Here is a 14978-nt window from a genome sequence, read left to right on the forward strand (position 1 = left end):
TTTCCACCGAGGCTTACACAGTCAATACAACACTAAAGTGGATGTAAGGTATTACGCTCCGGCGGCCCGAACCATTCTAAATCCTCGCGTCCTTACTGCGTTCATCTGTCCACCGATCAAGCGCTCCTAAGTCCCCTCCAAACCCATCCTAACTAGGATTAGGCGGGTGCATTCCGCCACCCGGCTGGAGATTTCCTCCGACAGAGCCTTTGCTAGATTATCGTTGCAGGAGATGGTCGGGCACTGTTAAGCCGTAATAAATTGACGGTTCCGCCACACATATGTATTTGCGATAATCGCTAAGGAGGAGTGTTGTAAATAAGTGGACTCTTGAGTATAGAAGGAAGGAAGGACAAGGAGTCATATTCCTACTTTATTTGCTTGTTGACTTTTACCAAAACTATAGGCTTAATTCGGAGTATATATATATATATATATATGAGGGAAGATTTTATTGTAAATCATCGATATTCAGAGAATAAATAATAGTCTTTTAAGACCGAGCGTAACGCTCGGATGGTTGGGTCCCCATGTGCGGGAGCCAACACGCCTGTGGTTCGAGGGCTTGGCCCCGCGGGTGCTCACTTCCTCTCTTAAATGATCTGCCGTAGCTCCTGGCCTCTTTTAAAAAATAAAATAAATAATAGTCTTTCATATCTGTATCTTCTAATTTATTCTTATACTTTTCCTCATAGGCGAGAGAGGGACAAGATGCAACCGACCACGTGTTTTACAAGAAGACAACAATCCGTCTGCGCATGTGGTTTTGAGCGTTTGGCTAGGAAGGGGCTGTCCTGTTCCGATCAGGGCTGCAAAAATCACAAAAACAAAACAAAAAGGTCCCCCCAACAAAAAAACCAATCCGGGAAATTATCTTGACGAACGAGTGACGATCAACCGAAACCCTCGCCATCGCGCATCCCCGATGGCCGACGCCTCTTCCTCCGGTGACGGCGGCGGCGGCGGCCCCCACCCTTCAGCCTCATCATCGACCGCCACACAGCCCTCGCCGGCGTCCCTCGACGGCGGCCTCCTCCTCCGCCTCCTCCAAAACCCTCCCCCTGCCCACCCGTGCGCTGAAACCCTCGCCTCGGGCCCCGTCGCGCACCACTTCTTTGTCGACCCCGCCGTCGCCACCGTGGGCCCCCTCTTCGCCGCCCCGCCACAGATGCAGGAGGGCGGCTTCGCATGGTCCTCCGCCTTCGCCCCGCAGCCGCAGCAGCACCAGCTCCGGTTCCCCGATCCCCGATTCGCTCCTGGAGAACCCTACGCTGCTCTAGGCGGAGGCGGCGGCGGCAGGGGGTTCGGATCTGGGGATGCGGTCAGGGCGGAGAGGCTTCGGCCGGGGGCGCCACCGCCTGGGTTTGGCAAGCCATCGCATCCGCCCGCTGCTCCCCGTGATGCCTCGAATACGTTTGGTGGAGCACCGAGCAGGGAGCAGAACCACCATCGTCACAGGGGTTTGTGTAGGACGTCGAATAAAGAGCTACAGACTGCTCTACCTTTTGCTGGTGGTCGCGAGGCAGTTGGCAGAATGCCTCACGCAGAGCAGCGGGCATTGCCAAATACTGGTGGTCGTGATGCAGCTGAAGGTGTGATGTACAGGGAGCAGCAGCAGGATCGCCTTTTGTCACGGACGCCGCCTGATATGAACACCAGTAGATCGTTTGGCAGGATGCCTGGCAGGATGCTACATGGAGATCAGTATACACATCCAATCCAAGGAGGCTGGATGCAGCATAGCGATCAGGGTCAGCAGGGACCCATCTTAACGAACACGGCACAAAGGGAGCAGATGTGGCAGGGATTTAGGGAGGAAAAGGACCATGACTTGCTGAAACTGCCAAATGCTAATGTCCATGATATATTTGGTAAGGCACCGGTAAAGGAACTGCACCATGTGATAGTACCTGCTGGCAGTTCAGTTCAGGTGGGTCTTTGGGAGGATCAAGTGAATGGTTTGGAAGATGGCAGACTAAGGGAAGTAGTTTTGGAGCATGGAATAGATGGAAAGGTGGTAGCAGAGGCAGAGGCAAAGAATTTTGAAGTATCATATCAAAAGAGCAAGGTTAGATTTGCTGGGCAGGATGAAGAAGAAGAAGATGATGGGGGGGAGGAGGGTTCTATAATTGACCAGATGACAGAAAGTCTGGTGATTGATGACAATGTTGAGGCCAAGGTTGTATTATTGCAAAAAACTGTCCCAAGGAGTAAGGTAAATTTGTTTATTTTTGGTAATATAGGTTATGATGTTTGGTTCTGATTAAGCTCTCCTAATTGATTTATTTTACAAGTAATGCTAATTCAGTAATTCCCACCATATCCATCTGTTTGCTGTTGATAATTACTGTCAAGTGCATCACATCTGGTATCACTTATGAACAGTGTGACAAAGAAATACCATTTTCCAAGTTGACTTGTAATTTGTTTCTGATAGGATAGTAATGCATTTGATCTAACATCTGAGATATCTCAATAATGCCAAAATTAGCCTGTTTGTGGTTCGCATTCTCAATTAACATTTTGATATTGCTATTGAACAGTAATATGCAATTATTATAATGTGGCCTGTATTAATGTGATAAATTATATTCATAACAAGTTAATTTGCACCTGAAATCTGTAAATTAGCTGACATGTTGAACTAACATGAAGATATGCAGGGGTGCTTATATATGGTCTGTTTACTGATTGATTACTGTTTATTTTTTAAAAACCTTAGGTGCATTAACTAATTTGTTTTCTGGTTTGTACACATGGATGTAAGATGAGGTGAGAGAAGATGGAGAGCCACATAGATTTTAGTAGACACATTACTATGTGCCATAAATGTTACCCAAGGTTGGATTAATTGTCGTTGGGAGATGATGAGTAGTGGCAATTGTTACAACAAACATAGTGCCACAATAAATGTTACCAAGGTTGGATTAATTGTTGTTTGGAGATGATGAGTAGTGACAATTGTTACAACAAACAATAGTGCCGCGTTCTAATACTAGTGCAGACATTTAACACCTACCTCGAATTGTAGTGGCATCTTGCAGCCGTGTTGGATGAATGTGATGCAATTACCTGTAAACTACTGATAAAGCTACTATTTGTTCAGTAGTTTTATCTTCTCGAATATGCAGGAGAGCTGCTCATCATTGCATTTAGAAAGAAGAAAGAAGGCTAAAATAGCCGTGCACATACACACACACCACACCCCCCCTGAGGTCTTTAGATTACATAGGCGCCCATTCTTAACATGAGGGGACCACACCTACCCCCACACGCTGCTAACCACCAGGGAGCAGCAACCAGACCACTTAGGCCTTTGGTGCCTGCAAGCATCCAGAGATCGGCTTCACCCTGTGCTAGGAGAAGAACCTGATCAATCCTAGGTGAGGCACCATTGAATACTATATCGTTCCTCATCTTCCAAAGGATCCAAGCCCCTAGAACGACCAGTGAGTTAAAACCTCATCTAGCTTCTTTGTTGAGCGACTCACCAGCTTGCAGCCACCACTCAAGGAAACCAGCCATAATTGTTTGTGGTGCGAGATCAGGTGGAGCGAAGCGGTGCAGGAGCTGTTGCCAGAATTGCCTGGAATAAACACATGCACACAAAAGATGTTGAATCGTCTCATCTTCCTGGTCGCAAAAGGGGCAACGCTCAGGATGAGGAAGACTATGCCTTGTGAGCCTGTCTGCTGTCTAGCAGCGATTGTGTGCAACCAACCAGAGAAAAAATTTGCACTTCCTGGGAGCCCAAGTACTCCAAATCTGCTTGCTTGGTTCAAAATTAATTGCTCCATGGAACAGAGCCTCATAAGCTGATTTAGTAGAGAATTGGCCAGATGCCTCAAACCTCCACTTGTGCACATCTTCCACCTCTGGTTGAAGCAGGATCTCTTGCACCAAGTCCCAGATATCTAGGAATTCCGCTAAGACCACAACAGAATAATGTCCTTGGATATCTTGCAACCAAGTGTTATCTGGAAGTGCTTCCTGAACCGTGCGTCTTCTGACACATCTCTCCGGCACACACACGAATTGGTGAGGGGCCAAAAGCTCGATGGAGCACCATTTCAGCCATATATCTGTCCAGAATTTAGTGTTTGCCCCATTACCCACCTCCGTGGTCATGGCAGCAGCAAAAAGGGACTGAGCACAGCCATGAATTGTGACTGGAAAGGTCAGCCATGGTTTCTCAGGTTCTGTTTTGCTCAGCCACAGCCAGTGAACCCAGAGCGCCCAACTGAACCTCTGTAGATCCAAGATACCCAGGCCACCCAATTCCTTCGGGCGGCTGAATTTGGGCCATGCGATCAAACAGTGGCCACCATTGGCCTCCTTCCTGCCTCTCCACAGAAAATTACGACGGATCTTGTCCACTGCTTATAAACACCAAGGGGGAAGCTCCAGTGCAGTGGCATAATAAACCAAGACAGAGGTGAGCACCGACTGGACAAATGTGGCTCGACCAGCCCTCTATTCATTAAGTCTGCCTTCCACCCATGTAATTGATCAGCAATTCTCTCAATCAAAAGAAGCAGCTGTGCACTGGTCAGCATCTTGTTAGAAAGGGGGAGGCCAAGATATTTGCACGGAAAATCCTGAATTTCACAAGGAAAATATGTCTGCACCACCGCCAGATCCTGCTCTGAGCACTGAGTAGGTGAGACACTACTTTTCTGAATGTTGGTTTTGAGCCCAGTAGCTGTGCCGAACAGGTGTAGAAGATCATCCACCAAATGCAAGTCTGGCAACCGGGTGAAGGAACAAGACCACATCATTAGTGTACAGGGAAACATGGTGATGAATACTTCGTGTAGAGAGTGGTTGCAGCAGCCCTTCATTGCTAGCCTTCTTGATCAGGCTATTCAGGACATCCATCACTAAAATAAACAGCATGGGGGACAGGGGATCTCCCTGCCTGAGCCCTGGCCACATACCTATTTTGGACCACCCTATCTCACACTGTTGAACCCAACTTCTTTGACGAGTCCAAACTATTTCTTCTCTTTTTTTGTGTTCCGGAGTAGGTAGTCTTCATTCAGAAAACACTACAATTAGTTTTTGTTTTTGCTAAAAGCTGTCTAAAATATGAGTAATAAACAGAAGATGAATTGCAAAACCCTAACAAGTCAACTGTCGCTTGTGTTACTGTGCATTTTGATGATTTTCAATGTTGTCTTCCACTTGCTATTGTGCACCACACATTCTTTTGCTGTCTCACAATTACTTCACTTGTATGAACTGGTAAAGATCTTGGTCCCTTCACAGCATGGTTATTCACTCTAAGGGAAGTTGAACTTATACATGAATGTTGTGATAAGCTTGCATTTTTAACGGTGTGTCATGGTAATGGTCCTGATAAAATAACATTTTCAATGATGCAAAGACCAAGCGAACATGTTTGTGTAGGTGACTGTATCCGGTGCATATATGAACTTTCTTTGGTTGACTGGCTATTTGAGCTAGTAAGCGGGAGACATTCAAGTTGACGCAAGGCAAGCTTGAAGCTGTTGGAACTTGTTCCCGAGTCTAATTGAGCTGATCAGATACGAAGACACTCACATATTCACGATGCTAAGCTAGATCATACAAATGCATGTATGAAAGCCAATCAATCTTATAGCAGGCGTACTTCTAGCATTTAGTTGTTTGTCCAGTTGCATTATCAAGAACCCTTGCAAGCTAGCAGTTGCGACTTATACTTCAATAGCCGATTTTGTTATTTACTAATTTCAAATTCAACATTAAGGCATGTTAGATTTAGCTGTCCTCTTTTATCTTGCAGGATTTCAGATCAGACTTCTCAAGAGGACATCGTGTATCAAGCCAGCGAATTAGATTTCAGAGAAGGAACAGGCCATGTCGATATGACATAGATCGATTCACACCTAGTTTCTTGTCAATTTTTGAATCATTGGTCCCCTCAGAGGAGGAAATTGCAAAGCAGAAGCAATTGTTAACATCTCTAAGCAGAATAATAAACAAGGAATGGCCTAACTCAAAACTATACCTCTATGGATCATGTGCCAATTCTTTCGGTTTCTCAAATAGTGATATTGATCTTTGTCTCTCAATTGATGACAAGGAAATGAGCAAGGTTGATATTATATTGAAATTGGCAGACATTCTACAAGCTGGAAATCTCCAGAATATTCAGGTGAGCTCATGTATCCTTAACATGCCAGCTGATCGTTTGAGTTGAATGCTATCATGACCACTTTCCTAAACTATGTGCCGTAGCATGTAATAACTTCCCAATGCTTCTGATTTGTTTCTACATGAATTTCGCCTTTATAAATAACATACAGCAATCTCCAACATATCACAAGAAGTCTCACTGTATCAACTTTTATATCATACTATAATTGCTTTGAGAGCCACTCCAGTATAGGTATGGAATTTGAGCTGTTGTACTAAATTTCTGACCCAAGGTAATGAAATTTTGTAGCCATTAACTCGAGCAAGGGTCCCAATAGTGAAGCTTATGGATCCGGAAACAGGGCTTTCCTGTGATATATGTGTCAATAATCTTTTGGCAGTTGTTAACACGAAACTTCTACGAGATTATGCACAAATAGATAGAAGGTTACGGCAGTTGGCATTCATTGTGAAGCATTGGGCTAAATCTCGGCGTGTAAATGAAACTTACCAAGGGACACTTTCTAGTTATGCGTAAGTTGTCCATTTTACATTATTAACAATTTGTTGTGCTCATCTTTACATTATCACGGTCCGAATTTTATTATCTTATATTCTTCTTGACTTTCAGCTATGTGATAATGTGCATCCACCTCCTACAGCTGCGAAGAATACTCCCATGCCTACAGGTATCTGGGTTATAATGCATTTCTTGTTATTCAAAAATAACAACTAAGTCTAGTGTACTAGTTTTACACAAATAACAACTAAGCCTAGTTCCAAGCAAGTTCGGGTAGGCTAGAGCTGAAACCCAACACAAATAAGTCTAGTTTTGACTCAATATTTTTGTGCTGTCATTTTTGTATGTTGCATAACTAAATTTACTTAATGGTCTTCATACCTTTTATAAAAATGCTCAAAATGATTCGTCAAAAAACCTACTTTTGTTGGATGCGATAAATTTATGTTGCTGTATTATTATTCTTTTGCATTAATCGCTCGCCAACTATTTGGATTTGTTTAAATTTCTTGTTTGGCGTACTGAATTTAGAAGGAAGAACGTCACTTCTGGTCCCTCAACCATGGGTGCATCTAACAACTATAAAAGGTGGAACTATTTAATTTACATCCCCTAACTAGCACAAATAGTCCCTAAGATTCCACATTGGTTTTATGAGGATGGCTTAGGAAAAATAGTCCCCTAATTTGCATCCAAGCTGGCGCTGATGGCTTAGGACCACAGTGTACTACTTTTTGTTTGTCAACGAACTGGTTGTGTCATGCAATGTCAGGAAATGGAGGCCACTTATTTGGTCACGGTGGATGAAAATAACTGTGCTTACTTTGACCAAGTGGACAAGCTAAATAACTACGGTGCTCACAGCAGAGACACCGTATCAAGGCTGCTCTGGGCCTTTTTCCATTACTGGGCATATGAGCACGATTACACAAGGGATGTCATATCAATTCGCACTGGAAGGATTATTAGGTATGTGATGTAACTTAACACTTCATTTTTCTGAAGGCGCTCTTGATGTGATGAATTTCTGTTTCCTGGTCCCTATTTTTAAGCACCATGATGATTAGAATGGTTATAGCATAGTATGTTTGTAGCCTCAGTGTAGGTAGTATTCATTCTTATTAATCCAGCTTGTGAATTGTAATCAATTGACAATGCAAAGGCTTCAGGCATTGTTATTACATGCGTAATGAAATGCCAAATTAGCTAGAAGATATTGTTTTCCCTCATCCTTTTGACATTGTTTCAGTAAGGAGAGGAAGGATTGGACGAGACGGGTTGGAAATGACAGGCATCTCATATGCATCGAAGATCCATTTGAGCTCACCCATGATCTCGGTCGTGTTGTTGACAAGTTCACCATCAAGATACTCCGGGAGGAATTCGAGCGAGCTGCCAATATATTACAGTTTGATCCGAACCCCAGCGTCACACTCTTTGAGCCATACGTGCCCCCTCCATTGCCTAGCCTGATGCAAGAAGGAACTGTGAGTGCCACAGAAGTTGACCTATAATCACAGTATCTGGTGCTTCAAGATGTTGTATGTTCTGAAGTAATGCCCTAATATGTTTCGTGCATAGCTGTACAACAGAGGTATTTGCTGTGTAGGTCCAGGTGGGCGACAGTACTTGGCTGCCTCATAGGATGGCAGATTAGCGAAGTATGTTGTGCGAGAGGTCCCTACCAACCTTTGCTAGTGTCTATCCAACTTCATTTTTTGTTTGCCAAAGAACATCTCATTAATAGGACGGCGCTCCTAACAAATTTATTGTAGATTTAGCTGCAAAATAAGGTTGCAAAATAAGTATTAGTAACTTGTTGCCATGATGTCACGGTTATAAGCTAATTGTCCAAACAGCGTAGCGCTCTTCCGATTTTATGGACAACCAACGTTTGTTTCAGCCATAGTTATTGGAACTGGGCCGGTGATTGAACCATTCAAGCTGATGGTTCGTCGGGCTGGCTGGTTGAACCGCGGTTTTGAAACATTCAATTAGAATTATGTTTTCTAACTAGGTGTGTGCTCGTGTGTTGTACGTACAGGAGTCAAAATTATTTTGATGAAATAAGAGCATGACAAACATGAAATCTTATTTTTCAGTTCTGAATAGATTATCAGTGGATCAAAGATTTAGAAAAATTCCAAAGTTCTCAGTTCAATCAATGGGAGCTTCAGGTTGTTAAAACATAGCATTTCTATATATGAAAGCACCGGAGCTCGGCGGCCGGCCAGGCTATCCCCGTCGTTCAAATTTTTTTTCCATTGTCCGATCGCGTTCTCATGGCCTGGAAACCTCCTCTCTTGATCTATCCACATTTTCTTCCGTTCACACGTTCAGGATACCTCCTCTCTTGATCTATCCACACTTTCTTCCGTTCACACGTTTCGTGAGCTGCTCAATGGTTATAGACAGGCAACTTTTAGGAAGCTTTGTTGTGCCTCCGTTTCCTCCATCCCGTCTTGTCACCTTTCATTGCTTTCATTAATTGCACTGGTTCTTCTCTGCCTCTTGTTTTCCCTCCGCTCCAGCATCCCTCGCATGTACTCCAGCCATCACTCCACCTCTCCTTCAGCATGGGGAGTTGCAAACACCATCGGCCTGCACATGCAGGATAAAATCCGGCGATGCGGCGGCGCGCGTCCACGACGACGTCGCCGTCCCGCCATGGGCCCGCACGTGCACGGTCTGCTCGGCGCCATGGCACGCCCAGCCAACGACAGCCACGCAGCCCTCTCCAAGGGCTGCGGCCTCCTCCGCCGCCGCCATGCTCCCATCGGCCACGCCGCTCTTCTTGGGATACAGTGAGCATAAGTATCTGCAGTGATCTGCGTGGTGGATTCGATCTCTGTCTGAACTTCAAAGTGTTGATTTCTTATGGAATGGATTCCCTGTACAACACAAATTTGTTCATCAATTCATTTGCACAGCCTGTAATGATGCGCGTGTATTTCTGATGCAGACCTCGCCGTGGTGTACTGCACAGCCGTGACGGCGCAGGGCGACCTGAGGCTCCTCGCGTGCGTCATCGCGCTCTTCTTGATCCTCGGCACGATCGCGGCCGCGGGAGCGCAGCGCCTCATCGGCGACCCCCGCGCCGTCCTGCTCTCCGCCGCCATGCTCTGCGCTGGCGCGCTGGCCCGGAGCCTCGCCGTCGGCTTCGCGGCCTTCACGGCTGGTGTCTTCATCAACGGCGTCGGCACGTGCCTGGCGCTCATGGTTGTTTCGGCCTACGCCGCCGAGCTCAGCCTGACCTCCGCGCGCGGCGTACTCGCGTCGCACCCCAACGGCTTCGCGTACCTCGGCTGCATCCTCGGCTCACTCTGCTACTCCATGGGATTCTCGAAGCTCTCGGCGCATGTCGCTTGACGAGTGACCGTAGCCTCCGGCACGGCCATTCCGGCGTTGCTCGGCGCCGCCGTCCTCCTTATGCCCGAGTCGTCCCGGTGGCTCGTGGTCCTGGACCGGGAATGCAAGGCCCGGCGCGTGCTGTCCAGAACGTCGGCGACACTGGAGGAGGCCGAGCTGCGCTTGCTCGAGATAAAATCCGAGCTCGGCAAACATCACGACGACGACGATGAAAACGAATCTTTTGACGAGCCGCCCATGGCAATGTCCGCGACGCGGTGCCGGTGGAAGGAGGAGTTCGGGATACTGTGGGAGCTGCTGGCGTGCCCGACAGAGCCGCTCCGCCGCGCGGTCCTCACCGCGCTGGTCGCCAAGGTCTTCCAGCAGGCATCCGGCATCGGGTCCATCCTCCAGTACGTGCAGCGCGCGTTCCGCGACGCCGGTGTCTCATTTGGCGCGCGAACGCCGAGGGCGCTGGCGGTGTTCGGGTTCGTGGTCGTGATGTCCTTCCCCATGTCGCTCGTGCTCGTGGAGCTCTGCCGGCTGCTGGTGAGGGCGCTCGCCAGTGGCTTCGGCGTCGCGGACCATCGCACTCGGCGCACCGTAGCGGCCCCAGCCATGCCTGCGTGACCCAGCTGCAGGAGCGGCGGCAGGAGCAGCAGAAGTGGGCGAGGGGGCTGTCGACCACCATGCTGCTCTCGCAGATGGCGCCAGTGTCACAGGTAGAAATCAATGCTTCAGAATGTTAAATTCCCAGTGTCCTTTCTGCCACGTGTCAATTTTCTGTTTGTCCATGTGTCAATTCCGGGTGCTGCCACGTGTCTGTTTCCGATTTGTCCATGTGTCCTTTCCGTGTTCGCCCACGTGTCGTTTCGCGGTGCTGCCACGTGTCTGTTTTCAGTTTGTCCACGTGTCCTTTCCTGGTTCGCCCACGTGTGTGTTTCCTGTTTGCCCACATGTCCTTCCCTAGTTTTGCCACATGTCTTTTTACTGTTTACTCGCGTGTCCTTTCCCGGTTCGCCCAGTGTCCTTTTCTTCTTTTGCCACATGTCGATTTTCGGTCCCTGTCTCCTTTCCTGGTTCTGCCATGTGTTGTTTTTCTGTTTGCCCACGTGTCCTTTCCTGGTTCGCCCATGTATTAGTTTTCTGTTTGTCCACGTGTCGGTTTCGAGTTGGCCCACGTGTCATTTCCTGGCTCGCCCGCCTGTCATTTTTCTGTTTGCCCACATGTTATGCCCATGCTGGGCCACGTGACGTTTCCATATGGGTCCACGTGTAGAACACGTGTTCTTTTCTAATGTTACACAGTGCCATATCATACAGAACCATTTCATCACGGAACAACAAATAATACACCAAAATTATTCCACAAATAAGTTCATGACACCACCACAATTAGTTATCTAGTTGTTTAGAATCATATTACGACATAACACAATCACCGGAGGTCACGACAACAGTTTCACACACATAGGATCAGGGCTAAGAAGAGATACCAGGGTTTTTTAGGGTCAGGAGCTGCGAAAGGATGCGATTGTTATCTTCCTATTGCTTCTTCAGCTCCTCATACTGTCTTTGAGTTCTCGCCAGCGCTTCATCATTTTCTTCACTCTTCTTCTTTAGTTGTTCCAATTCTTGATGCAGAACACCTGAACCTTGTCTTTCAACAGCAAATTCTTCACGAAGCGTTTCTTCACCAGTTGAGGAAGACCTCGAGGAGGGAGTGGCTATTCCAGCATTCTTCAAGAAAGTGGTGTTGGAGCTATTCTGGGAGAGGACCTTGGAAACAACCTCAGCACTAGCCAATCTTTGCTGCCTATCAGCAACAGCTTGTGCCCACATAGTTTCCATTGACATCTAAAAAATGTAAAAATGAACTATTAGTTTATTGAATATACTAAAAAAGGAGTACATTAAACAAAATGGGAAGAAATTCAGATTGGATATCTGCTAGTAAATATTGTTAATATAACACACCTTTGAAAGATAGGGGTAGCCATGCTCGTTAACAATATATGATGCAGCATGTACAGAGAGTGTTGGACAAAGAAGGACAAAAGTCATGAAGAAAGAATGTACAGGGACTTACAACTGCGTCTCTAGCTGCGGCACTCATACCCTTCTTGCTGTTGGTATGGCAGACCTTGAAGGCTTCCATGGCATCCATTTCTTCATCAGCTTCATCAACTTGGTGTTGGGGTTCATCCTTGTTGACTTCAGTGGGTTCGGCATCGTTGTTATTGTTCGTGTTCTGATGTACCAAAATGGTGGTCATACAAACAGCAAAACATAGAAGAACTGATATACACTATACCCTAATACTTTGATTTACTGATCAAATGCATGTATCAAACTTAAAGAATAATGGGACTTGCCATGAGAAACAGACTGAAGTGCAAGTGTGTATGTGTGTACTCTTTAAGGAAGCAGAAGAATGGAAACGTTACATTAGAAGAGTGTTGACACTTAGATATGAATGCAACTTTGCAACGTAGCAGCGAGATCCTATTGCTTGAGGAAACTAGACTCTGGCCCAGTTTCGCTTGTTCTGGTCAGAAACTGCCTGCAAGAGATATATGTGTTACTTTCCATCATAAGTACATATTCAAAAGCATACCAAGAGAAATTACCACTGTGCATCACTCATGTAGGAGACAAGAGAGGTTGTGGAGATCTCATTAGTAGGGACGCCAAAAAAGTATTACTGCTTCAACTTGTACTGCCTCTACCGTATGGATGACTTGAACACACTAACACAAGCTTCTGCTATTGGCTGGTGGCTTTTGTCAATTGCTAACCTCCCCTGGTGATTAGAATTGAAATCCGAATTACACAAGGGCCATGTAAGAGTTGAATGTAAAACATGGACTAGTAGATAGGCACTCAGAGATAGCCTTCCCACAAAGCCATCAAAATGTTTAGACTGTGCTTTGTATTCTTTCCAATGGGTGAAGATAGGAACTTGAGACATAACAACAACACCAGCCTCTAATGCAAACTTGGCAGCTTATACCTAATCATGCGGCCTTTGGTTCCCCTCAGCAACAGAGATGGGCATCCTTCTCCCCATAGCTTTGTTCATCTTGTCAAGCATAATTCCCCGGGTTGCTTGCCTCGCTTTCCTCAGGCCACCTCTTTGTGTAGGTGCTGCAGAGATTTCATTCAAATGCTCATCATTCACAAATGAACCAACCTTCAGTTTTGGAATCCGACTACCCAGAGTCAGTATTCTATCTGGTCTCATCTTCGTTGAGGCCATTACCATCACCTGGATATTGTGTCCAGTCTTACAACGGAGTTGAACAACCATTCAAATCCTATGGAAGCTAGTGTTTTCTGCAACTACCGGCAGTTCTTCCTGCACAACATTGTCACCACCGCTACTGTTTTCTGCAATTGCCGGTGATTCTTGATGCACAGGTTGTTTACGTGCTCCTGCTATGCCCAGCCTTTTCAGTATCCTTGATGAAGCTCGAAGAGTGACATCTGTTGGTGGGATTGACCTCACCCTCTTGGATTGTCTTCCTCCAGGAGCCATGGCAACACTTCTTCTCCCCCTCTTTGCACAGACCTTCCTACGTCTAGTTTGCACAAGGCCCTGTGGATTTCAAAAGGCATAAGTTGTAAGCATGTGAATAAATTAGAAGCACTTATAAGCAGTGGAAATATGTAGTCCCTGCATGGGAAATAACTAGTGCTGCTTCTAAGCAACGAAAATATCTAGTCCCTGCATCCCCCACCCTACAACCAAGATAGAAGATGCACCTCATCTGCTAGGGGTGTCGGCTCCTCCTGTAAAGTCCGTATCATCATCTCCATCATCAGACTCCTCAACTTCAGGGATGTAATATGATAAATTAGACCCTTCACCAGGACAAGCATCCCTGCCAGACCTTTTCCCCTTGCTGCCTAGACTTTGACCCTTTGAAGTTGTTTTTTTTTGAGACAATGAACTAAGATCTGAGGATAAACCACTCAAGCCAAACTCCGGCATTATTCTATGATTTTCCCTGATGCTGACTTCCTGTCGCATTTCGTATTCACGGGCTTCCCGTTGCCATTCGCATTCACTTTGTGTAGGTTCTTTCATGTGTGAAATAGATTTTAAGTGTTAAGGAGCTAGGTTGATTACATATTCATGTTTCGAAGTAGAATGCAGACCCACTAGAACCTCCAATCCCGAACTGTGGATGAATGTGTCCCTACCTAGAACCACAGAAGGTACATGGATTTTGCATACCTCTTCTTGCGGGGCCTCAGCATTTGACCAAGATCCGGTGCGGCAGGTGTCGTTGAAGGGGTACCAGATCCGGTGCGGCGGTAGTCGTCAATGGGGAAGCAGATCCGGTGTGGCGGTAGTGGCCGACGGGGAAGCAGCTCCGATGCGGTGGTAGTGGCTGATGGGGAAGCAGCTCTGGTGCACTCAGCATCGTCGATGAGGTTGAAGCTCCTGCGCGGTGGTCTTCGGTCGAGGCGAGGGGTCGACTGCCGGTGCGTTGGAACCTGTCGGCGCAGAGGTGAAAGGCGAGAGAGCTGGAGGTGGAACTGGATGGAGGGATAGAGAAGGGGCAATGGATATGGGGCTCGGGGGGTGTGGCAGAACCGCCCGAATTAAACCGGCTTAAGTGCACTAACCATCACCATAGAGGCAATTCAGGCTAACACGCACTTAAAAACGGAGTAAAATGACAGTCTGTCGGGTAACATCCTGTCGGTATTTTACCACCACGCCCACCGAGGGATACCCCCGAGGTGGTGAGTTTGTAGGTAGGGTGTCGCCGAGATCAGGAACTCGAAGGTGCAAGGAACACAAGATCTAGACAGGTTTGGGCCGCCAGAGTGTAATACCCTACGTTCTGTGTGTTTTGTATTGCCTTGGGTGGTGATTGTCCTCGTGGAGGTCCCTGTCCCTCCTTATATAGTCTGGGAGGACAGGTTTACATGGGAGTCCTAGTCGGGTACAAGCCCAGGA

The 14978-nt window shown here is 46.7% G+C and overlaps 1 protein-coding gene and 1 pseudogene across 1 annotated transcript; both read left to right on the forward strand.

Annotated features, from left to right (window-relative positions):
• Positions 1 to 831: 831 nt before the first annotated feature.
• On the forward strand, positions 832 to 8514 carry LOC112878297 (UTP:RNA uridylyltransferase 1-like). Its single transcript, XM_025942744.1, has 6 exons — positions 832 to 2215; positions 5786 to 6157; positions 6449 to 6672; positions 6770 to 6827; positions 7431 to 7627; positions 7908 to 8514. Exons 1-6 carry the CDS (start codon positions 926 to 928, stop codon positions 8170 to 8172), a joined length of 2406 nt encoding a protein of 801 aa, XP_025798529.1. The 5' UTR covers positions 832 to 925; the 3' UTR covers positions 8173 to 8514.
• A 288-nt stretch (positions 8515 to 8802) lies between these two features.
• Positions 8803 to 12392, forward strand: LOC112878298 (annotated as a pseudogene).
• The last annotated feature ends 2586 nt before the right edge of the window (positions 12393 to 14978 follow it).

This window comes from Panicum hallii, chromosome 9 (assembly GCF_002211085.1).
Source record: "Panicum hallii strain FIL2 chromosome 9, PHallii_v3.1, whole genome shotgun sequence".
Taxonomy (NCBI): Eukaryota; Viridiplantae; Streptophyta; class Magnoliopsida; order Poales; family Poaceae; genus Panicum; species Panicum hallii.